Source organism: Danio rerio, chromosome 16 (assembly GCF_049306965.1).
Source record: "Danio rerio strain Tuebingen ecotype United States chromosome 16, GRCz12tu, whole genome shotgun sequence".
Taxonomy (NCBI): domain Eukaryota; kingdom Metazoa; phylum Chordata; class Actinopteri; order Cypriniformes; family Danionidae; genus Danio; species Danio rerio.
Genome location: NC_133191.1, coordinates 36,146,318 through 36,172,901, shown reverse-complemented (window position 1 = coordinate 36,172,901; position 26,584 = coordinate 36,146,318). Strand labels below are relative to the sequence as shown.

Here is a 26,584-nt window from a genome sequence, read left to right as displayed (position 1 = left end):
GCTGCTGCGTCACACAATAAACGAGATGTGTTACCATGGAAATATAAAAGCTGTGTGTTTTAAATAATGGTCTCATTAAAAAAAACTCACATAAGGGGATCAGCTGAAGTATTTTGACCTTACAGATGAATAATGTTAAATTAACTAGGTAACATTCCATTTACAATCAAAAACACAGTTCTTTGGAGCCATTCTCCAGCAAGTGCTGTGGAGTGCTGCAGTGACTGCCTTATTCTGGGTGAAGTACATTGATGGATGTGTGCTTGAGTTCCACCCTTAATGACATCAGCTCTGGATTTGAAAAAATAAACTTTTGACAAAAAGACTGTCAAAAGGGGATATCGTTTTTTAGCACTTTTTTTCTACGATTTGCATGAGAACCCAAGTCTTTAACAGTGTAAGTAAACCTCTCTTTGTCCCATGTGTTGTTTTAACAATTTATGTTTTCCAAAGTTATTTATCCTTAAAGTTATATGATTGTTTTTGACAATCAACCGTATGTGGATTGAAATATATATCTATTCAATCTGTTCAAGAAACAAAGGCGTTTAATGCAAGACCCAAATTCCGATCAAACTTGGACTTGCATACAGTTACAAACAGGGCAATTTGCTGGATGAGCATGTTCTTAAATGTTGCGCTTGTTATTTGGGAATAATTAACTGCTAGTTGGTGCGAATCCAAAACATTATGAAAGAGAACCATATAATAATGGTTTATATCATCATAAGCAAACAATGCATCTGTCAATTTAACACTGTTTATTTATTTTATTTTAATGCATTTTATTTTAAATTAAATGACAGACAGAAAATGAAAGACTGAAAATGAAAGCTCTACTGACTGCAGTATATTAGATCTTGCATTGATGTTTAAACAATCGTGAGCAGCTGTTTTTACCATTTGTCAATATAACAGCACTGTCCCCTATAACAGCACTGTATGACAGAATTTCACATGCCGAAACTCTAATGTGATCGTAGCATAAGAACCTGAATTGTATAATTGTAATTGTTTTTTACTAAATTGTGATTTTAATGTAAAAAGTCTTGCTAACATTATAAGCGGATGTTGGAGAACATTATAATACTAAAAATGCAATTAAGGACATTTTTAATGACTTATTCAGCACCACAGACTTTTGTCAGATTAATATCTTTCTTAAAAATATTGTCTTCCTTGCACTTACTATAACTAATTCTGTAAGAAGCAAATAATGGTTCATGCCTGTTACTTAACTACTTTAAGAAAAAAAATAAAGCCCATCAAAATAATAGCAGGCACATTGTTAAAGCTAAACAATAAGAGCTGTCTTTATTTTTAAATAACATCCTTGTAAATGTCACTTTTACTTAAACAGAAGAATAAAGATTTTATTTTTATTCAGCAGAGCTTACACTTTAAGGTCAGATTTGACAACGCTTTTGTACCATTGTACCATGAAGGTCGTGACCAAATATTTAGCGCTGTGTTTTTCACTGTCTTGCTCCTACACCATTTAGAATAGGACAATTAAAGTGCACCAACCATGCTAAACTGGAAGAGCTATTTACAACCCTACCAGAATGTATAGAAATCGACCCCCTTTTACAACTCTAATTGTTACCTTTAGTGAACATTTTGAAAAAAAAAAACTGAGTGCAAAGGAAGGGGAATTTCACTGATTCTGGATCTGTTTGTGTCTCACAGCTATGGCAACCTCATTTAACAATCACCTCTTTGCGAGGTCAAATGTCAAATTGTAACTTTTCAGCAATTAATTAGAAACACAAATAGGAAGTTTCTTTTAAGCTTTGTGTCCAATAGTAAAATCCATGCTCACCTCACTGGAAACAGATGGCTTTGGATTGTTAATTTTACTAAATTGGCTGCTGATTGCTTTTGTGGATTTGAATAGTGAATTAGACTGAATACATACCAGGTGACATGGTGGCTCAGTGATTGGCAGTGTTGCAAGTAGATTGCAAGTTCGAGTCTTGGCTGTGTTAGTTGGCAATTCTGTGTGGAGTTTGCATGTTCTCCTGTGGGTTTCCTCCGGGTGCTCCGGTTTCCTCCACAGTCCAAAGACATGCGCTATAGGTGAACTGAATAAGCTAAATTGGCCATGATATATGTGTGGGAATGAGTGTGTATGGGTGTTTCTCAGTACTGGGTTGCAGCTTGAAGTGCATATATATGTTTCTTTATTTACCCAGATAAAAACCTATTGAGATCAAGATCTCATTTACAAGGATTACCTGGCCAAGAGGTCCGCAACACATGACTTATGAAAAATAAATAATAGTAATAATAATAATAATAACAAGTAAAAAGTAAAGATAGTATAAAAAATACAGTTTAGTTATGCATCTATACCACATTACAATGTGTTGAAAACATATTCAATGAGAAATAGACTGTTGTTGTTTATTATTAAAGATCAAGCGAAATGATTTAATCGGGATGAGCTCAGACAATTTTAGTTCAGACTTATGGATGAGGGGGTGGCATGACTAAAGGCTCGCCTCCCACTTCAGTTCAAACCCTGGGAACAGTCAAATGATAAGTTTTACTTAAATGTAGGGCACACTGGCTTTTTGACCCATTAAGAAAGACATTAAATACACCAGAATCAGAAAAACCTTGTAGACTAGAGGCATCCAGTGGGTGTACCTTCTTACATCCAGAGAAGGCCACTCAGCTTTTGCATACAGTTCACGATGGTGAGTTTAATCTACAACAGCCTGTAACAAACCTTAGTGTGCTGTGATAAACAGAGTTTAAAGGCTGAAGATATTTGGTTGAAGCATACATACATGTATATAACATACATGTATATAACAACACCATAGTTGTTAATGGTAAAAATGTTGCAAACACCAAATATTTACGAGCTTTACGAGAAAAGCAGCATTTGCTGCATAAACATATGCTGGGTAGTTGGCGGTTCATTCTGCTGTGACGACCCCTGATGAATAAAGGGACTAAGCTGAAAGAAAATGAATAAATGAATGAATACTAACAAACCTTTAAACATTATGCGTTATACAGATGTGTACTTTAAATTACATTACCCTCATTCAGACTGACACAAAAATTATTATTATTATTTAAGATTTGTTTTTCTATGAAAATACGTTCTTGAGTATTTCTGACATTTCAGATAAAAATAAATAAATAAATATATGAATTAACAGCATCTTTTCAGACTCAATTAATTGACCTTGCTAAAAAGACCAGCTTACACCACAGAAATGTCTATAGTTTGACAAACATGATTAATTTGTAAATAAAACAGAAGCCAGGCAGTGTCAGTTTGTTAATTTCTTGGTTTGTCCACTGAAAATAGCCAAACATATGTATTGAGTACATATACTCTATACGTATTTAATTGAGAGAAATTACATATTCAGATTTTTTCTTTTTCTGGCTAAGGATAAAACATTGTGTCCTTGAAATTTACTCAGCAGTTGAAAGAGATATATTTATGTGGTAGGAAACTTGGTGTGTTTTCATTTCTTTATAGATTATAGTTTGTTTTAGAGACATACCAGAAGCTCAGGCCACTTTGATTCTGAGCAGATCAAAGAACAAAGAGCAAAAGATATCCATGTCCTCATTTCTTCTCTTCTTTTTTTTTGTTGTCTTCTTCACATATTACAAACACTTCACAAATAGTTACTGATAATAATAACTCTTAAAAATTAGGATAATGGGTCTAATGTTGGCTGTCTGCCTTTCACTGTTTTCATATCTGACTGTAAAAAGAACCCTTTTATTAAACAAATTTCGCTGTTCAATGAATTATTTAGAAATGTTTCACAAAAGCATATTTTATTGAATTCCTTGGACTCAATTTCTTCTGTTAATCTTTTTTAATTTAATTTCTAATTGCTGGGTAAAACATTTTTAGATGAATTTAGAGTGATTTGTATATGTGATTAGATCTTTATTGCAGTGAATATGTTTCTTCCACCATTTCATATGTATGGCTTCAATTGGCAGTTTTAAAAAAGACTTTTTAGAACATTTCTTGTAACTGATGTAATGTATGGCTTTTTATACATGCATGGAGATATATCATATGGCCATACTCCAGTCAGATCTACTCAAGCACATCTCAAAGATGTTCAGTGGTTCAGGTCAATTGGTGGTCAACTCATGCGTGAAAATAAAGTGCCCTTTCACAGTTTGAGCCTAATGAATCATGGCATTCTGATATCTTCCGATATGGATGTTTAAGAAATAAAAAACTATTCATTTCATCATATATGGTCAAACGATTCGTTGCCAAACATAAAAGTCAATAACATTAATCACAGAAAATCAGCCATCGAGAATGAAGCATTTGCTCACTTAAGGGTGCAGTAGATGATCTGCCAGAATGCTAGCATTAGCATAATAGCTTGGACATTTTACGACCCTCCCCTACCGTCGAAAGCCACGCCTCCTTAAGTCATGTACACGTGAACTCACACTGATTAGATGTAACACAGATCATGTCATTTGCCAGTTAGAAAACTCTAGGGAGACACTCATTTTATCAAGTGTAGTTGTTGACAGGTCAACGGGTGCAGGAATTATGGTTCCCTAAAACTGTGTCACAGGCTGTAACTATTCAAAAATGAACAAATGAACAAACTTCACCTCAGTAAAGCTTGAAGAGCACATTTACTTATGTTTTGTTAAATAAAAATTAGATCAGAATAAAGCAGTGCTAAAAACAAAAATATCCTGCCATCTTTTTACATTACACTTACGTTTACCAAGACAACAAGTGACTTTTCATTTTCAACTGTGCTCGCTGATCCTCGTATATCACTTGTTTTCAGCTCCTTTTCACTTGAACAACTAAACGAATGCTCAGGTCTATTTAACTGACTATATTATCGATGCTGTAAAAGGTACTGCAAGCACTTGAAAATAGCCAATCGTTTGCCGGATGTTTTCAGTGGCTGAACAACACTACCGTGCATATAAACCCATTCATAAACAAGAACACAGTCTACATCAGCTTTGACTAAAATAGTTTAAAACATTCCTGTCTAAGAAATACTTCAGCCATGGTGTCACCCTTCAGGTCGTTGTTTTAAACTGCATAACGTCATTTCCCTCCAGCATGCAAAAGTAGTTTAGAAAAGTTCTGATTCTGGATTTTTGTCAGAAGCCCTTTCAGAAAAAATCTTTCTGTTCATGCATACAAGGCCACACTGGTCTTTCAGAAAGAAGTTCAGTTTGATGCAGAGTTTGCAGGATGACATATTTTTCTCTGTCAGTGGTAGATCCGTATGCTTCAAATGCACGCTCGAGTGACGTATCTGTCTGCTTACAGAGGCTGCACAGAAATTGTTATTTAAATTTGTTAAACAGACAGTTTTGAGATACCGGTCGTAATTGAGTTATTTGTATGTCCAACAATATTTAATTGGATAAACATTTTTTAGTTTTATGCTTTATCCAGAATATAAAAAACATTTAAATATATTTAGATCATGTACGTTAATTATTACTATTGGAATGTGAAGAGACTTTCAACCAGCACAACAAAAACTATTTCTAAAGACAATCACCTACTGCACCCTTAAATTCAAACAATGAATACATATGTATTTGGCAAATGTTTACTTTAATGAATTGAAGTGTATAAAATATTTAGTGTCATAGAAATTTATTAAAAATTATATATGTTTTTAAATATATACTTTAAAGAGTGTTGCCTAAAAACTATCTATTCATTTCCATTGTAATGTCATTCACAAAGTTTTATTTTGTCTTTTTGTGACCAGGGCCCATTTCAGTAATGAGCTTCAAACAACTTTATGTTAAATTTTGTACTTCAGCAAAAAAATTTTTTTTTAAATGTTTGTACTGGAATTAAGAAAGAAAACATTTCTGTGACATGCATAAATGTATTTTGTTTCATTTTACTTGTGCTGTAAAAGGGGTAAGAGACCAAAAGAAAATATCAACATAGGCTCATACTGAAAATGTAGCCCTTTATACGTTTCCAGAGATTGCGAATTTCGTCTTACAAATGAACACTACGGGGCGATATGATGCCATTCCTTATCTCGCTAATCAGCTGACAGCTGAACTATATGTGGACTGGATTCCCGTTGTTACCAGTTTGTCTGGTAGCTCGACACGTATGTCGGTGGACTTGAGATGCAGAGTGGAGTTGACCGTGGCGAAGGGGTTCAAGTCCAGTGCAAAATGATTCCAGAAAGCAGGTAAGACAAAAATAGAAGCCAAAAAAATTAAATAAAAACGTAAACAACACTGAAAGAATGAGGTAAAAACTGAAAACGTGATAAAAACAGGGTTTTTCTTTTTCTGGATTGCTTTTCAAAACACTTTGGTTGGGTTTAGGGAAGGGGGTGGGCGGGTCAATCTGTGCTTTTCAAATTACTATTGGTTGGGTTTAGGGAAGTGGGAGGGTGGGGAGATTGGTCAGTTAGTCAATTAGTGAGCTAGTTAACAGTGGCCTTTGATGGATTTACACAAGAACAGCAGACGTGAATGAAATCTCAAAAAGTGTACACAGCTGCCTCTGGTGGATTCGTGAAAACAAAAACTGCAACAAAAAAAAAAAAAAAAACTTAGCTCCTGGGAAGTATTTTGCTCTCTCCAGAAAAAAAGTGGGGGTACGTTTTCAAAATAAGCCTGGGTTGGAAAATATGCTTCTGACCAGGTTAGGTTCATCATGTTATCATGGTTCATTATAAGTTGTCATGGTAACCCACTCTGAGAATTTTACCTCCCTTTTAGAAATCGACTTGATGTAAGACTTGAACCCAGAGTTTCCCTCATTTCAGGGAAACCAGTTCAGAGTTTTTACTTAACCTCTTAGCAAAAGAATGACCTGAATTTGAAGATCAGTTTTTCCATTACTTTTCCATTTCTCCCACTATAATCCAACTTAAAATCAAAAATCCTTTCCTCATTTAGTATTGTCATATAGGAGTGTATAAGATTGTATTGAGTGTGTATGTGTTTGTACACATATTGATGGTTTTATCATTGAGCCTTCAGCAGAATGTTGTCTGTAAACAGACTGATCTCTGTGGAAATTATCAAGCAGGGAAGTCTGAATCTGAGCCATGCTTCTGGTACCATAGTTTGCTTACCACTAAAAAGTCCACAATTCATAAAAGGAAGTGCTGGTGTGTTGCCAGACAGTGTATTATTGATGGCGGGGGATTTCTGCACTTCTGCTTAATTTTGCTGATGTTTTGAACATGTATATCATTGATTTTTGTTGATGCAGCCTTCGCCTTTGTTTGTGCATGTGAGTCATTCGTTGCCGCAGCTGCTGAAGAACTTTAATTTTGGTACTTTATCATTATTATTGTGCGCTGTTATGTGCAAATTTAGAGTCATCTAACAAATTAATTGCTCACATGTGGATTTTGCTTATTGCAACTTTATGAAAGTTCACACATGTTTGTATATCTGAATTTGATACTTTTTGCTTCTTGATTTCTGTTTTCTTGCCATTCTGGTTACTTGCCATTTTCTATACAGACCAGAGCTGATGAAATTGGTTCCCAAGAATTTCATGCAATGTCATCATGGATCAGAAGCATTAAAGGGGTAGTTCAATCACATACAACTGTGTTAGCATTTACAGTCATACTGTTCCAAACCCATACAATTTTTCTAAAGCAGATATTTTGTATAGTATATAGTATATAGTATATTCACCTATGCAATGAAAGTCATTGGCATCCATTTATGCTTTTGGCCTTTTTGACCTTTACTATTGAAAGATAAGTCAAGGCATAAACTTTTGGGTGAACTATCTTACTTGTGACTTAATTCTTGAAGTAATCAGCACAGTAAACATTTTGACCACACTTTACTGCTTTCACCCTTCACCCTAATTTATACTTTAGCTCAATACAACATTCCCCACATCTCTTGCCACTTTTAGCAGCTCTAATGGCTGCTTGTGATTGTGAACTGAATTAAGTAACACAATGATTTAAGCAATGAAGCTGTTTATGAGAATAGCATGTGTTCATACATTCCCTATTTGGTCAGCTGGAAAGGTCTAGTCTGAATTTCACTCTGTGACTGCTTCTGGACCCTGTGGCTGCTTCTGTTTTTTTTCTTTCACCATGTTTTGCTTATTACTGTTTTAATCCTTTGAAATTACTTTAGACAGTCCATTTCACTAAATGGATTCTTAGACTTTTGCGCTACCCTTTCCCATTTTATTTTGGTTTAGCAGATGAATTACAGAATGCATTCACACTTGGCCGATTTAGATTTATTAAATGAAATGCTGATCATTTTGTGAGTGTTTATTTGAATAAATGGGAATTCTGACACAATCTTGAGCCTTTTAAAAAAATGTATCTGTGCTTCGAACTCAGTTAGGCTGAAATAGTTTTTGGACTTTAACATGTTTCTGTTCACCTCCCTGTGTTCCCCTGTGCCACACACTTGTTTTATCCCCATGACTACCCTAGTTTGTCTCCCTAGTGATTAATTGTCTTCACGCCCTGCTACTAAGTTCAGCCCATTGTTTGCCCAGTGTATTTACACCCCTCTGTTTCAGTCAGTGTTTGTGCGTCTTTCTCTGTATTTGGATGTATGTGGATTAAGCACCTGTGTTTCTTGGTTTTGTCCTGAATCTTGTTTTGTTGTTTTATTTAAACAAATTCTTATTGCACATAAAGCAGAGTTGACAAGGAAACCCAGTAAATCTAGAGCAATGGCCAGTCAGAAACTGCCCAAAACTAGTTTTTAAACAGTTTTAATAAACATTCAACATGTTTGATTGGCCCTGTCACAGGCTGTGACTATGACTTTTATTTAGGCAAGTTTGTAACCTAACTCACACAAACCATTTCTGCTATAAACACACAATCAAAATGCTGGCTCAGAAACATCAAATGTACTGTTTGTGTGGATATTTGACTGTTTTGTGTGATAAGAAATGCTTCATTTATTACTGCAAAATAACTTTGACTGTTTGTTTATTTTCATTCTGTATGTAGTTTGAGTTAGCTTAACATTTCACTACTTGATTTAACATTTAAAATGAATCACACGAAATACTGTCCTACTCGTATTCTGGGTCGCCTCCAAACAATCAAACCTGGATGCAGGAAAAGTGGCCATTTTCTCAATGATCAGGTTTCTCAATGACCAGAACACACATTGCCTCTGTAATTTTTATATATAATTTTGTAGAAAACAAAGTTTCATTTTGCTGGGAATTCACATATTTTTGCACATAAATAAATACCTTGGACTAAATTTATCCCTTGTCACTAGTTTTGTACATCTGCACCACGGTACATCCTAACAGGCCCAATGGGCAATCACCAAATCATATCAAAATAAGTAATATTAAAATCACCAAATAATATCAAAAGTCAAAATTTGCCACCACCAATTTATATAATTGTGTGTTTTAAATCACTGTTTGCAATCTTTTGTTTTATTAAAGAACCATTTTTATAAGTAATTAGGTTATATCTGTTATGGAAAATTATAACAGACTTTTAAAATTAATTTAAAATTATATATATTAAAACCTAAAATGAACATTCAGGATATTTAGATCTGTACTTTTACAGTTATTTAGCAATAATTCTTGAGAGTCTTGCCAATCAGAAATGAGAACAGCCTCAGACCCACCTCTAGTGCCGTTGTGCCTCCCAAAACAAGCATACTCCTTTTCATAATTCTAGCAGTTTTAATCATTGGTATTATATACACTTGATAGTGAAAAATACTTCAACACAATATGTAATTGATGCAATATGTCAATCCTTTAACCCTTGAACCAATGCAATAGTTAAAAGTATAGCCCATTTAATGGCAACTCTGACTTTAATTTGCCTTTTGACTCTGCTTTGCCTGCAACCTCCTTTGCAAAATATGAATGCAAGACATTCGCATGGACCAAAATAAAAATACCATCCTATGGAAATACGTGTAATAAGTGTTTTTCTCTCAGCACAAATGTTCAGTAAATAAATATATTTCATAAAAGCCTTTTTAATGTTTAGGTTTGTTCATACAAACAATGTACTATGTGTTATCGTGCAATGTGCAATCTACTTCTTTTTTTAAGAAAACTGAAACATTAGTGTGAACATATCCTTGGAGAGCTGGGAAAAACATCATTTGTCTTCCACAAGATCTCCTATACAGCTCACACTCTCTGAACTCTTGTTTGTTCTAGAGGTGGATTTTGTGATTGGTGCACTTCATTGACATGAGGGAGCTTGGGACTCTTGCCTCTGAGTCTGATCACTCTAGAATGGCTGTGGTGTCAGGTCAAAACATTCTCTTAACAGGAAACTTTGCAGTGTTTTCGCTTGGATGGAGGTCATACTTGGACATAAGAGAAATGTGAGAATGTGAGAAGAAGCACAATCAGAAGAAAAACTCAGCCTCTGATCTCTGTCTGAGAAAGAGGGCCAGTGCGCATATTCAACTGAGATGAAAGATTTCCTATCCCCCTTTTATTTTGAGAATTTGAAATGGGCCAAAAAGTGATCCCTGCGTCACCCCATGGTTTACATTTGCAGAAAGATTAGAAGTTATGTCTGATATGCGAGTGCTGATTTAATCTTTGTGTGTAAATATGCATATAAGGGTGTTTCCTCAAGTACACACACTTTTGACCCTTTTTACACTCTCATTTATCATTCACTTAAGTTGTCCACTAACAATAACAGTAGTTATTTTCAACTAAAGGTAATTTATTTAAGCTTTAAGACAAAATGGCTTATTTTTTAAATGCTATTTACAGAACTAGCATTTTTATTCTTAATATATAAAATTAAATTGAATTTTCACATTTTAATAACTTTATATACATAAACATTTTCTACTTTCAAGTTATGTGATTTTTTTTTACAATTGTTTTTCTTTAATTTATTCCACACATCTTTTTTTTTTCAAGCACTATGTAAAATGCTTAAAAATTAGTGAAATCTTCATTTAAGAAAACTGACATAAATTATTCTGACTCAATGATGTGATTCTATTCTTTTTGCAGTTATTATAGACTATTTTAGAATAGAAAGTGTCATTGATTTTTATGTTTGATTTTTCATATAGTAAGATTTATAGTCTTTAAAATACAGAATTAGGTGAAGCAGTGACGCAGTAGGTATAGTGCTGTCACCTCACAGCAAGAAGGTCGCTGGGTCGCTGGTTCGAGACTCGGCTCAGTTGGCGTTTCTGTGTGGAGTTTGCATGTTCTCACTGCGTTCGCGTGGGTTTTCTCCGGGTGCTGCGGTTTCCTCCACAGTCCAAAGACATGCGGTACAGGTAAATTGGGTAGGCTAAATTGTAGGTAGTGTATGAGTGTGTGTGGATGTTTCCCAGAGATGGGTTGCAGCTGGAAGGGCATCTGCTGCGTAAAAACTTGCTGGATAAGTTGGCAGTTCATTCCGCCGTGGCGACCCTGGATTAATAAAGGGACTAAGTCGACAAGAAAATGAATGAATGAAAATACAGTATTCTGTATTCAAATAGGTTTAATATAATGTTTTTACCTTCTGGTCAACAGGCAGTCCATCCCATGAACACTTCATAGTAATTGTGTAACAAACATCACTATTTGATATACACTTTACACTTATTTAACAACATACTTTACATGCCAGTTTGCACATAACAGCTGCACATATAGCATTGCATATAGTAACATACCTTTACATACACTTGTCAATTTGTATATTTGCATTCCCGACTTACTTTTAACATTGCCTACTTACTATTTTTAGTTATCATCTGTTTTTTGTCCTGTCTCTGTCATTCTGTTGCACTGTAGAAGCTCTGTCACGAAAACAAATTCCTTGTATGTGTGAACATACCTTGCAATAAAGCTCTTTCTGATTCTGATTTTGAATAAAATGATTAGTAAGTAAGAAGTAAGTAAATAAAATAAAAATAAACCTCTGGGGGATAAAAAATATCCAAAGTTGAAGAAACACACTTAAGGAGTTTGTTGGTTTCATTCCAAAAGCATCAAGTCAGCCCTGAATATGTGATAAGAAAAGACATATTTTTAATTACAAGGATTTATATGGAAGAGGAGGTTTTGCAGATGGCTTCAATCAAACTTGTCTTAAAAATGAGAGCACCGAATGCAAAGCTTTATCCAAAGAGGCTCATTATAGTGTCATTGACATTGATGTGCTTCATCGACTCTCATGTATTCTTTATTAGAAAATCAAGTAACTATCCTCCCATGCACTGTAACGTTCCACTGAGGAACAGGAGGTGCTTTCCATTGAGGATCTTTGCTTTCTTCTGCCTTGGTGCTTTTTTGGCCCTCTGTGGTACAGCTGCAACATTTTCCATTTACAAGTATTTGGGAATTTTAGGATTCAGACTGAGTTGTTTGACCTCTTGAAGAACGTATATACACGGTAGACTGTCTTTTATCAGGTCAAAAGCAAGACTTTTATGTTTGCCACAAAGCACTCAGTGCTGTGTGTTTGGGGTGGTGCTGGTCATGGCCAAAGTAGAGGGGTGGTGGCATTGATCTTTAGATTACAGGTTGGCATGCACAGCCGTTCTCCTTGTTTGAGCTTGTGTGGGCATAACACACTGTGGAGCAAACACACAGTCTTTAATGTGGTTGTTGCGCATGTGGAAGCGTTCACACATTCCTTGCCCTGCCTGTCTCTATATTGCTACAAAAAGAAATGCTGTAACAACTTGAGCCAACAAAACATGGCAGGCCCAGTGATTTAAGCGCTTCTTTGTTCATTCATCGTTTACAGTACTTATCATCATGTTGATTAATCTGAATGTTTTATTCAGCGAAACAAAATATGATGTGATATTTCAGGATTTTAAATAAATTTTTTTAATTACAAACCTTTTGTAAAACAAAGTGTGTCCATCATTATCTGAAACTTAACTCAAAGAAGTGTTTATAAATTCCAGGTTTTATAAGGGTCAATGGTCATCTTATAGTTGAGATGAAGCAAAATGTCACCCTATGGATCTTATTAGTGGCGAGGCTACATAAGAGCCAGGGTGGCACTAGACCACTCATATTAAAGGCTGGCCCACCCACACAAAAACATTTTAAAGCTGAAAATCCTGCATTTAAAAAATTTAATGGATGATAGGCGGAATATGAATGTAATTTAATGTTGACAATTAACAGCCGTTTAGTTATTGTAAGTTTGTCAATTAAATTTAAATTCCCCCCCCCATTGCACAAAAATGGAACTGTCCAACAATGTCTCAGCACTTTGCGCTGATGAGCGCTTTTGATTTTTAACTCGATTTGATTGACTGATGCTGCAGCTTTGAAAACAAAATTAGAAGTGCTGTCCAGAGGAAAAAAACCCCACCAAAACTCTTGTTGAATTGTTGATTTTTGTTCACCAAAACTCTTGTAGAAAAAATGTTGATTTTTGTTCTCAGTTGTATATTGAATATATTTATATCTCAGTAGTGTAGTTAGCATACTATTTTAGTATAGTTTATTATTTATATCATAGTAGTATAGTCTCTCAGAAAGCAAATATATTACCAATTTACAAACATACTGAAACTACAGGCCGGTTCATACTGTGCGATTTATTTTATTAATTAATAAAAAAATTTTTTTTTTTAATAATCCTGAACAATTGTAGCATGTCAGACTGCACGAACATGGCTCCCATGTCACACTGTAAGATCTCAGCAGTCATAATTTCAGACTGAACAGCAATGAAGATGCCAAACACAAAAGAAAACGCCCTCAGAGTTTGACGTCATCTACCCGTGACACTTTCACTGTCCCGCGTTCTGAAATTATTCCTCACAGCAAAGGTAAACAATCTGTAGCAGCAATTTTGCACACACCAGGTATCAATAATTAAACCAGAAAAAAAAAAAAAAAACAGTTTTGACATTCCCTGCAGTCATTTGAATTGTGGCGTGGATTGCGTTGTCAAATTTGCTCCTATTAGTTCTTGGATTGACACTCATTGCAGCTGTTGTCACACTGCATGAAAGTGTCTCAAATTTTCTGACACTGCCAGAATTTAATCGGAGGAAAAATTAACATGGCTGTGAACATGTTAAACTAACGATCAAAGATCACCAATTTTAGCCTAGGATTTCAGGAATCTTTTAGGATTTCCCAGATTTGTTTCAGATGACAAAATCATGGCTGAAATCAGAGCTTTAGAGATATTGGATCTCAAAATAAAGAATATTAAATTTTGCTATATTTATTGACTTCATGACTTGCAACAGTAAAAACAAACAACAGATTAAGCTTACCAATCTGTTTGTATAGACTGCTGACCTTATTTTAATACATGGTTCTCATATGCCTTCAGTTTCCAATTCATTTTAATCATTTAAATCTGCCTGCTGCAGTAATGTCATGGGGTAAAAAGTTGATTTGCAGATTGATTTTGGCAAATCAGTGTCCACTACATGGCAATGCTATTGTTGTGCTTTCTATATATAGAGCAAGATTTGCAAGTCTCTCACTCCACTTGGCATCTTGGCAATGCAGAGTTGCTCTTAAGCAGCGCCAAGTCCCTCACCATTTCCCACGCCGTGCAGCCCCGCTAGGAGCTCTGGGACTCATTGCCCTAATCTTGCCATCCATGCGTGCCATCAAACAGACCACTTTCCTCAGTCCAGCCATCCATGGCCACAATCAGAATGCCAGTTCTGGGACCTGTAGACGTGCCCTCCAGAGTTCTGCCTGCAGCTCCATTGTCAGAGACATTAATTTGCCGTTTGGGCCCAGATCCACCAATGTCTCCATTACACATTTGACACAAGGATCCATTCAGTGCTCGTGGAACTGTAGAGTAATTATATTTGATTAGGTAGAGCTGATCTCATTGAGAATGTCTGTTGCTGTTGGTTTCAAATCATCTAGAGTCTTTTCCAATCATTATTTACAGGAATATGTTGATTGAAAATTTACAGCAAATGCTTTTAGGCATTTGCATGTGTGTATGCGTCAATGAAATTAGGTGTTTAAGTTAAAGCACTCTTGGATGTTTTTTCGGCAGAGCTCCAGTCTCTAATATGCAGTTAAATTTTTAACAACCCTACAAACCAACAAAAAGGAAATGTAATGTATGTCTAGAGACAGTCTTGGATAAGCCACCCAGTTTTTGAGAAAATAGAATGTCCGTTTTTAATCACAAAGGTCGCAACTCAGACCTGGCAAGACGGCATTTAATTTTCAAGACTCTTAAATACAGACTATCAATGGTGCACTAGGTAGTTAGCTTTAGAAAATAACAGACGCGAGGGAAACTACAAATAACATCCAATAGCATCTGGGTAATTTGTCTTTATTTTTACCACAGGATTGTTTTAGAAACCAAAAAGTGGTGTTGCTTGCTGTGTGCTGACATGATAAATTTGTGAGGATTCTTGTATAGCTGTCATAAAAGAGCTTTGACAGAAGAAAGGTTTTCAATTGCAATACATATGTTAATACATTTTTTAATTTTATAATTAACGTAAATATATATTTATTAATAATGTTTATTGTAATGTTTTCTTTATATACTGATGAACATAAGCATTTGTTAGTAATTCAGGATTTGTGTTCTGCATTTTACCCATCCAAATGCACACAAACATTTGGAGCAGTAGTCCGGCAATTTCTGCCATCCCCAAAGAGCAGTTAGGGTACAGATAGAGGGTTTGATGGTGTAATAGAGCAGTGTTTCTCAACCATGTTTCTGGAGGACCACCAACACTGCATGTTTTGGATGTCTCCTTTGTCTGTCACGCCTATTACAGGTCTTTCGGTCTCTACTAATGAGCTGATAATAGTATTCAGGTGTGTTTGGTTGAGACATGGAAAAGGTGCAAAGCTGGTGGTCTTCCAGGAATGTGGTTGAGAAACACAGTTATAGAGCACTATTCATTCACTCACATTACCTTCACTCCTGCTAGAACTGAGATTCAAATGGGCAACCTTCGGATTCGAGTCCCAACTCCCTATCATTAGGCCACAACTGCTTCTGTTTAGGCATTTTGACTGCTCTCGGTCCTCTGCATACTGCCAAAACATCTCTGATCCTTGATGGTGTTCTTTGATATATGACACCAAAATATTACAGTAGATCTTTTTGAGTCCTGTAGCTTCCAATATTAAACTCGATCAAACTTGATGCCTTATCACATCCTGAGATCTGTGGAGTCTGAAGTCCATGACTAAGCATGTTGAAGTCCTCATCATGCTCTTAATGGACAATATGGATAATGTGTCTGTGTGCATTATCCTGCTGAAAAAGGTCACTTTCACTAGGGAACAACATTGTCATGCTGGGGTGTATCACACCAGACAGCCTGTCACTACTCAAAGGTCCAGCTGCAATTCTCATGTGCATATTCTCAGCCCTTTCAACGGTGGACAGGATTCATCAAATGCACTACACATTGTTACACATCCTCCCAAATCTGTCATTAAATGTTTGTGTGACTTGTGCCATATTAGACCGGTTGGATTTAGCCTTAATTGCCCTTGTAAATACTGTAGAAGAGTCAATATCAGCTGAAGCTAATCAGCGAGAAGCGTGCCAGTTGGTAGAGACAGATTTCAAAAGCTCATTTTAAGGACATTATTGGATAATCTTTATAAATTAGGTTTTTTTTTGGTGGAATGTCGAATAATCATGCATTGGAAACAAGAATAAAATGTATCAAAATTCAAGCAAGTGTTCTTCATATAAAATTGCAAGGTATCACTTTATTTTAGGTCACAATTCTTGCTATTAACAAGAATTTATTACATTCCTGTTATTTAGATATTAACTGTTCATTAGTTATAAAGTATGATCTTGTTCTGCCTTCCTAATCCTACCCTAAATCTAAATCCTACTTCTACCTTACAAATTATTAACAAACAGGTAATTGGTAGTTTAATAAGCTACCAGTGTTAGTTAATGGATTGTTAATACTGTGAATTGTGACCTACATGCTGGGAGCAATGGATTCAATAAGGAATCTGCTTTCACAATGTTTTGGTTCCCAAGTACAATATATATAATTGTATTTTATAGTTCCTTAATTTTAAATATACACTACCTGACAAAAGTCTTGTCACTTATCCAATTTTTAGGAACAACAAATACTAACTTGACTTCTAGTTGATCATTTGGTATCAGAAGTGGCTTATTTGAAAGGCAAAGGCCTCTAGATTACATTATTTTATCAAACTAAAATAAGATCATGCCTTGATTTTTAATTATTTAATTGGGATATTAAGTCTGACTTTGCGTAGAAAAAGTTTTGTATCCTTAACAGAAATAATGTACAGTATAGGATATAGTCATGGTGCAGTGGAAAAAGAATTAATATTGACTCCTATACATCTCTGCATCCATACATCTCAGCAATGACTCAAATAACTTATTAATAAAGTCATTTGGAATGACAAAGTAAGCATTCTTGCAGGACTCCTAGAGTTCATCAAGATTCTTTGGATTCATCTTCAATGTCTCTTCCTTCATCTTACCCCAGACATGCTAAATAATGTTCATGCCTGGTGACTGGAATGGCCAATCTTGGACCACCTTGATCTTTGCTTTCAGGAACTTTGATTTGGAGGCTGAAGTATGAGAAGCAGCGCTATCCTGCTGAAGAATTGCCCTCTCCTGTGATTTCTAATGTAACGCCCCCATAATGATTTCTGTAAGAATTTTGGGTCCATATGGGATCCAATAGGTCTGCAATTGGGATGCAGTTTAACAGAAAAGGGATAGCAGAATTCTCTGTACAAAGTGAATTGCTTTAGGTCTCAGTTGCTTCAGTAGCATATTGCGCATGTGTAAGGGAGTCTCCTCATGTTTACAAGGCCAAAACCCTTTTTACAAACAGACCACTTAACATAACCAGATGAAAAAAGGCTGAAAAGCCAAGCTTGCATATGCTTGTTTAAAAAAACAAATCTAGCACAGCCTTTAGGGTTTTGGGCCTTCCCTAGTGGTTCCTCTGAAGGAGCAGCCAGAGGTGTGGCAATGATGATGCAAGTCTGTCATTAAGAACAAGACAGGCTGCCTTGAGATACCACAGCTATTGGTTTTGACAGATATTCCTTTATAGACAGCTATGCCTGTGGAGCTCTGCTAGTAATATGAACTCAGAACCCCTGGCTATAGTATTTGTGTTGGAGAGTTCAGGGTCAGGCTAAATGTCAAGGGTCAAAGCAGCAAAGAAGCAGTCTTGCCCTTTTAGCTGTGCGCCACACTGCGCCTCGATCTCTGTGACCTTTTCTTGGCTTTGCTTCCATTACTTGCATTAAGCTCCACCACCAAAACATTAAGTCAGGAGTAGATCTGTGAGCAGATTTAGAAGAGCTGTTTTTTAGTCATCTGATACATACAGAAGGGGTATATGGGGATTAGTTTAACTTTTCCAAACAAACTTTTAATAATACAGCTGCAGAGGCTTAGTTGAGCAAATATTAATTATTTAAATTAATGCAAATTATTTGCATTTCTGTTTATCCTAGCTGCTGTTGTAAAGACTATGTAATATTTTCACAGAATGCAAGTAATTTACTTTGAATTATTTGGCAGATATTCACGCCGAGTGTGACACAGTGGCGCAGTGGTTAGATGTTACAAACTGCTCAAAATTGTAACATAAGGGAGACAAGAAGACCGGGTAAATCAAAAAGAGAAATAATTTATTAACAAAATGGCATAATTCACAAAAGTAATCAAAGTCAGTATAAATGGACGTCAGAAGTGAAAAGCATGTACATGGTAGTGAACTGAGATCATGATCCAAAACAAACTAAAATAATCAAAACGCCAGGCAGGGAGGTCTGGCTAACTCAGCTCTCGTCTCATGTCAAATGTTAGACTCTCTATAGGCACCACATAGTGGGATAATGGGTCTCAGGTGAGATGACCCACCCACAAATCAGCAACCATGCAGGCTCTGGAAAAGTCACAAAAACACAACTAAAATACAAGATGCCCTGTCGCCTCAGGGTGCTCCAGTTTCCCCCACAGTCTAAAGACATGCGGTATTGGTGAAATAAGCTAAATTGGCTGTAGTGTATATGCGTGTGTGATTTGCAAGAGTGTATGGGTGTTTCTCAGTGTTCAATTGTGGCTGGAAGGGCATCTGCTGCGTAAAACACATGCTGGATAAGTTGGCGGTTCATACCACCGTGGTGACCCCTTATTAATAAAGGGACTAAGCCGAAAAGAAAATGAATGAATGAATATTCAAAAGACTTTCAAATGTGGACAATTGAATAATCAAAGCAACAAAATAACAACTGAGTTAGAAAATTAAAGCAATATTATTTTATTTCTGCAAAAAAAATATAAAGGACTGCAAATTTGTTAACATTTCATATTGTTATATAGTATATTTATATTATATCATTAATTCATTCATTTTCTCTTTGGCTTAGTCACTTTATTAATCACGGATCGCCACAGTGGAATGAACCACAAACTTATCCAGCACATGTTTTATGCAGCAGATGCCCTTCCAGCCACAACACAACACTTGAAAAACACCCATACACTCTTGCTCACATCACATACACTACCGCCAATTTAGCTTATTCAGTTCATCTGTCCCACATATATTTGGAATGTGGGGGAAAGCGGAACACCAGAAGGAAACCCACGTGAACACAGGGAGAACATGCAAACTCCACACAGAAATACCAACTAACCCAGACGGGGCTCAAACTAGCAACCTTCTTACAGTGAGGCGATTGTGCCACCCACTGCACCACTGTGCAGCCTTATATATTATATTATATTATATTATATTATATTATATTATATTATATTATATTATATTATATTATATTATATTATATTATATTATATTATATTATATTATATTATAGCTCATCAGTGCACATACTGTAGGTGTCAGTTCACAGTGTGGTTGCAGTAATAACTGTTAATACACCATCATTTGTTATTCTCTCTGCAGGGGATGGCCTTCTCCCTGGAGGAGCGCTTGCAGCTGGGCATTCATGGGCTGTTGCCACCCTGCTTCCTCAGCCAGGATGTGCAAGTTTTGCGGGTTCTTAGGAGCTACGAGCTGTTAAAGGAAGATTTGGACAGGTGAGAAAACAGACTACTGATGATCTATATGACCCTCAGAATTATAATTACACTCAAACAGAGTTTTATGTGACTTGACTTCACACCTCTGAAATCACAGAAATACCTTTATGTATAAAGTCTGTTGTTGTGGTTCCTTGAAATGTTTTCTGTTGTTATCTTGTTTGTATTTCTATTTTTCTGAATGGATCAGAATTGAATTTTCCTGCTGGCTGTTGGGACCTAAAAAGAGTAATCAAAATAGCATCAATAGGTCTCTACTGTGTTTTCAGTTAGCAATTTCCCAGAAATCATTAGTTGCTGCTGTTTGCCACTTTTAAAGCAGTAGGGGATTTGTTCCCATGTTTTAAAAGACCAAACCTTCTGTAAATTCTGTTATATATGGTATCAAAACCACAAGTCATGGTTTGTTGTCACAGGCAGTGGCCATGATTTATTTTTAGATGGGTCTCTTTCAGACGAATGACCCTGACCTTGGCAGACAAGATACTGCTTCAGCAAAGGGAGGGAGTCTTTCCCAGGCTATCAAAGCTATTTTGATGTTTTCCTGCTTGAATTGTGACACGATGGGCAACACACCAACAATTTTGACAAACATATTTAAAGGATATTTTTATATCAAATAAAAAAAGATAAAATAACAACATTGTTTAGATTGGGGAGACTACAAAACTAATAGTTCACAATCTGTTTAGCATATTTAGCACAGACCTCCGAAACCAGTCTGCCATAAGCAGTGATCAAGGGGCTTAAGAGCTTCCTAGGTTCAGACTGTCAGTAAAACTTAGAAATAGCAGTGGACAGACATTCTGACACGTTTCATTCATTTACAGTACTCATTGTAAATGTGAATAATGGGAGAACATGCAAACTCCACAAAGAAATGCCAACTAACCCAGCCAGGACTCAAACCAGCGACCTTATAACTGTGAGGCGATAGGGGTAACCAATGATCCACCTTGCCACCCCTGCCTCATTTCATTGTCTACTGTATGAAAAATTCATTCGCTCATTCATGCTACAAAACAGAGTAAACAGAGCTCTTAAAGCAAATCTTTAGTGTGTCCCATCCAGATTTTGAATTCTTTTTAAGATGACTACCTATTATTGAATTATTGCATATATTAATGTCCTGTATTGTACAGTAAACCTATGAAAACACACTTAAAAAAAATTGTTCTTTGTTGGCATCCATGGCTCCAAGTAGAATCTTTAACATCCATCATTTTATTCTACACAAACATAATTCTATTGTGGAAAAAGTTTCTTCACACTATGGCAAATGCTTCTTCACATGGAGCTTGTAAATTATTTGAGAAGCTTTCCACTAAAAGCTTCTTTAGGGAACAAAAAATGGGACTTATGCATCACTGCGAAAACCACTTTTGGTACTTCTCGTCTGTTTTTGGTTTGTATTTTTAAGAATGTATGGCCCTACTGATGTAATCTTGAATTTCATATGCACAATTAGCTAAATAAATCTGAAGAAAGCCAAAACCTTCACGCTTTAGTTTCAGAATCTCAGAAAGAAACTGGGGTGTGAAAGGAAAATGGAAAAGTGTTTTGAATTATCACGCTTGTTAACATCGTCCAAAAACCTCATTTTAAAGTACTACTTCCCCTTCACTGCCGCTGCATATAGAAGGAATAGTATAAACTCTGTGAAAGACATTACTTTGAACAGTTTATGGGGAATACATAGAGCTTTACAACATCAGGCGGATTTGCCAGAACAGAATACAGCCAATGCAGTCAAACTCTAGCTGAAGTTTAGTGGACTCTCCTGAGATGCAGTTAGGAAACAAGGTGCCAAAATATCACTCAGACATTTCAGCTTATAGCGACTGTCACGACAAAGCTTAAGCTGTCAGGTAGAGTTTGATTTCTTTTCATCCCACCTTTACACTCACAAGTCCTGGTAAACATCTAACTGTTTCTCCAGCCCGGGGAAGGTGGGCACGCTTTTCCTGAGCCAAACAAGAGAGATATTATGCTCTTTCCTTGATGGAAAGCTTGCTCGCACTGATGGGGAATGTGACGTGGTCTTGTTAATTTGGGTCAGATGTAGAACTTGAATGTATTTCTCGTGAGCGTATTTCTAAAACAAGGAACTTGTGTCTTAAGATCTCCGGGGGCATTTTTGTGTGCGGTGTGTATTTTTCCTAGCATTTTGACATAAGCAGGGAAAATCCCCAATTATTCTTGAGCTTTGTTTTAGCCAGCAGCATATGGTCAAAAATTTTTAATGTGACAGCTTGGTCATCTCTGAACTACTTTTGCATGTTTTAAGAAGGTCATTTTTGTCCTCTGATATGCGTACTTCTCATAACACTGTAAACTTAAAGAAATATGATACATTTATTTTTATAAATATTATTGCCTTAATGTAATCTCTCAGAGTCTTAAAGCTGTAATAGAGACTACCTGTGGTTTCAGCAGGATAGTATTATATTAGGTTTAATACTAATATGTGATTTATTACAGTGTGAAACATTACCTGGAATATCATTATCTAATCTATTGTAATCTAATTCAGGGTTCAGCGCTAAGGATTTTTTGTACTGGTCTGATTGGGCCAGTGGTTCAGATTTTTACCTGCCCTGCCAAAATTTTCAATGGCCCCACCAAAAAAAAAAAAAGAAACTTAATAGCTATATTTTATCCGCATATTTTAAATAATGTGTCAAAAATAAAGTTTGTGAATCTACAATTTTAATACTTAAAAAAAATTAATTAAAGTGTTATGCAAGCAAAAACAGTAGTATGGAAAATGTGGAGGTGTTTTAAAGGTGGGCTGACTTGTCAAACTGACGGCAAACTGTGCAAAACATCACTTCATTTTTTTTGTCACGTTGTTCACATGTAAATGCCTGCTTCCAAGACATTAGAAACAGACATTTTCTTTTAGCCTTATATTTTGATATTGCCACCATGTAGCTGTTTCTTCCCTGTTCTGGTTGTTACCAGGTTATGGAAAAAAAATAATTGCATGCTCAAAACATCAAATCAGATAAGAGGAACCTTAAAGAAATATGGTGTTTACTACATCACAGACAAGGTAGTGTTTAAAGACTTAAAAGCACAAACTTAAAATGCACGCAATTGACAAATAGTTGCAGACAAATTAAATGTTAGTGACAAGGCAGTACTGTCCCAATCGGGCCAGTACTGTCTACTGTCCCAAGCGTCTCTCACGCTGGCCCTGGGCCACCGGGCAGTCCTTATTGTTGAGCCCTGTAATTATATTGTATGTAAGTAAATTTCAAAATACACTGTAATAAATCCAATTTGAAAAAAGTTGAAATCACAGATGAAATTTACTGACAAAAATCAGTAAAAATGTCTGTAAAACTACATTTAACATGTTTACTTAACCTAAAGCAAAATGTTCTTCATTAAGTTAAAAAGATTAGTTTTGTGAGCAAAACTTTGCAAATTCACACACAAAAAACTTCTGCCAACTTGTTAATTTAAGTCAAGTTAATCTCAGACCTCCTCACTTGAAAAAATAAAGGTTGCAGTATTTATAACTCTAACAAATACGACAAAAATAATAGTAACACCAATAATAACATTAATGTCATTATTATTGACAACAACAACAACAACGACTCAGAAAAATCCTGTAATAAATAAATGACAAATCAAATGCTCAAACTATAATTCAAATGGAGGAACCAGTTTCTTCTGTTTACACACACACACACACAAAGCTGAGAGCTCATGATGATCTGATTACTAGGACTAAAAAGACACCTCATCACACGGACCCTTTGCTGAGTCTAGTTTTAACCCCTTGTGAAGCATTACGAAGCATTTTCCCCTGATTTGTCCTGCTATGTTTTGATCCTTGTCTTGTTTACTGTTATCGTTTTTTTGCCTCTTGTCCTTTTTCTAATTTTGTATCTAATAAATATTTTGTTAACATTTATCTCTTTTTTGGGTTTTTTTTTCAATTGAACTGTTTTTTTTTTGTTCTGATAATGTATTTTTCCTAGCACCAATTTCCAAACGAGTTTTTTTTTTTACTCAACTTCAGACATTTTAGGTCAGTGCAACTGAAGTTTTTAAAAATTGAGTAAACAAGAAAAAAAAAAAATAGCAAACAAGGGTTATGATTTTTTTGTTTACTTAACTTCAGGCATTCCAGTTCTGCAAGCAAAAAATGTTCAGTTGCCACAACTTAACACGTTTTCTCAGAGTAGTTCACCTCTCTAGAAAACTAGGGCACTTTATTCAGGGTTATCCAATGAGAGTGATTACGTTTTCAGTAAGAGTATTTCCTCATTTTCTCTTACCCATTTTCTCTTCGGTCCTCACATTGTCTCCCTGACACACCTGCTCACTCACTTGGGGATGTGGGCATGTCTATTCCTGCTTTAAGCTGATGTCACAATAGCTCAATAGGAAAGACTTAAATGTAGGCAGTAGATGTCACACAGACTGACTGTTACTCCTGAAATCTGGCCCTTCTCTGTCATTGTCACAGATGAAAAATTGAAAAAAGTCACCAGAATAAGAGGATGCTATTTCCTTCAATTCACTGTCATATTCTGTTTTGAAACGCACCATTTCGGCAAAAAACTTCAATGTGAATTTTACCAAAATAAAAAATTAAAATCGACACATAAATAAATCAGCCTGTGATGCAAGGTTTACATAGATGAGTAGTTAGTAATTTTAATAATTAAAATCCTCTTCTATAAATTAAATGGATAATAACAAAATACAAAGAGCTTCTGAAAACCTATAAGCTACTTTCTGTATACCGAACACTGAAAAAATGGTTTAAAAACATAAACTCAGAAACTGCATTTAAATTTCATTGACATTTATTAAGAAACCTAATTAACTAATCTCATTAAAATCTAATTAAAGTTATTATTAAAGATAGATAAATAAACCGATAAAATAACAGAAAAAGCAATGGCAGTTTATTATCAGGGGTTTGTACCATAAATTACAACATCAATCCAGGCAATATATCATTTCAAACTTATAAAAATATCAAGAAAAGTAACTTTTTCAAACTTTCAAAGTTGGTTAAAGAAAGATCAAGGTTCCATAATACAATTCAAAATCATAAATAATAGAAAAAATAAACATAAATCATGAAATACAGAAATCTGTTGATTTACGGATATTTTTTACAGTGTTGTATGCTGTAAAACAGACAAAATTAGCATTTAGAAGCTAGACACAATCAATGCTTCTGAAACCTGTATTGAAAGTTTAAATGTGCATTTATCTGAAAATGCACATAGTCTATAAGGAATAAAACATCCAGACCATTTTATGCTTTCCATTGGAGTGAATGAAATGTGGAAAACTGCCACAGCATGCATGTGCATTGTCCTCTCACAATCATATGAACTGAAAGCTGTATTTAAAGTGGAGAATCTGTTAGACAGACTTGGCATTGCTAGACTATGACTGACAGTTATGCTTTAGGTCAAAGATCATAGTTATCTGTATAATGCTATTGGCTATTTTAATAAAGCATGAGGAGCCACTTTATGTGTCCTGCCTTGTGTTCATATTTTTGTTGAAATTGCATCAAACATCAAACAAGCTATTCAAACTAAGTGTGTATAATGCACTTCGGGGGACCATTAAATATGAAATTGTGAAATAGAAAAAGTAATGATAGTATTCTACCTAATAATTATACAGTATGTGCGTATTGTCCTTTTAGCTTTTCTACATCTTCATAAGCTCAAAATGCCAAACCAAAAAAAATCCAATAGACAAAACCACAAAAAGCATTCTTATAATGAAAGAAAAAGACTAAAAGATCCATTTTAACAATCTGGGCACAAAGTCTAAAGCGCATGGGGCAAAAGCATTAAGGATGTGTCCGAATCCACATTTTAAGGATGGAAAAATACACCCTGCGCCCTGGCACATGGTCTAACAACATTGTGCTTATTCTCTTAATGATTTATGGGTGTGTGTGTGTGTGTTTTTTTTTACGTGTATAACATGCAATAAATCAATCAGGTTCTTATCTCCCATTCCCAAGAGACCTTTACTTTCTTGGATAAGGAAATGGTGGAAACTCACTCCACTGAAGATATCCATTAGCCAACATATATGATTTAATTTGTCCAGAGCAAATATTTGTTTCAAAAATATTTCTAAATTCAGTTCCAATTTCCAGCAAATGAATAAATGAGCATTTCTCCAAAACCTGACAGGTGCACAAATGTAAACTTTTTTTTTTTTTATTAAAACAAATATAAATATGCATAAAATAAATAATATTGCTAATAATAATAACATTATACAAATGCAAATTATCATGAATAAACTGAAAAAAAAAACTTATGTGATGAAAGCATGGGGGTGGTGGTTTTTATTTTTATGTTAAAAAAAAAAAAAAAAAAAAATATATATATATATATATATATATATATATATATATATATATATATATATATATATATATATATTTTAACCATTTCAATCCTTGTTTATTTATTTTTTTAACATGTAAAGATATTTGTGTATTGCTGAACATCCTGTGTGTAATAAGCAAT

At 35.2% G+C, this 26,584-nt stretch overlaps 1 protein-coding gene across 4 annotated transcripts in view; it reads left to right on the top strand.

The window, feature by feature from the left end:
- Window positions 1-26,584, top strand: part of me1 (malic enzyme 1, NADP(+)-dependent, cytosolic) — a 167,993-nt gene that overhangs the window by 51,380 nt on the left and 90,029 nt on the right. For all 4 annotated transcript variants that reach the window (XM_073925316.1, XM_005158369.6, XM_068214017.2 and 1 more), the window contains 1 exon segment: window positions 19,912-20,045. In XM_073925316.1, coding sequence (XP_073781417.1) covers window positions 19,915-20,045 — 131 coding nt within the window. In that variant the 5' untranslated portion in view covers window positions 19,912-19,914.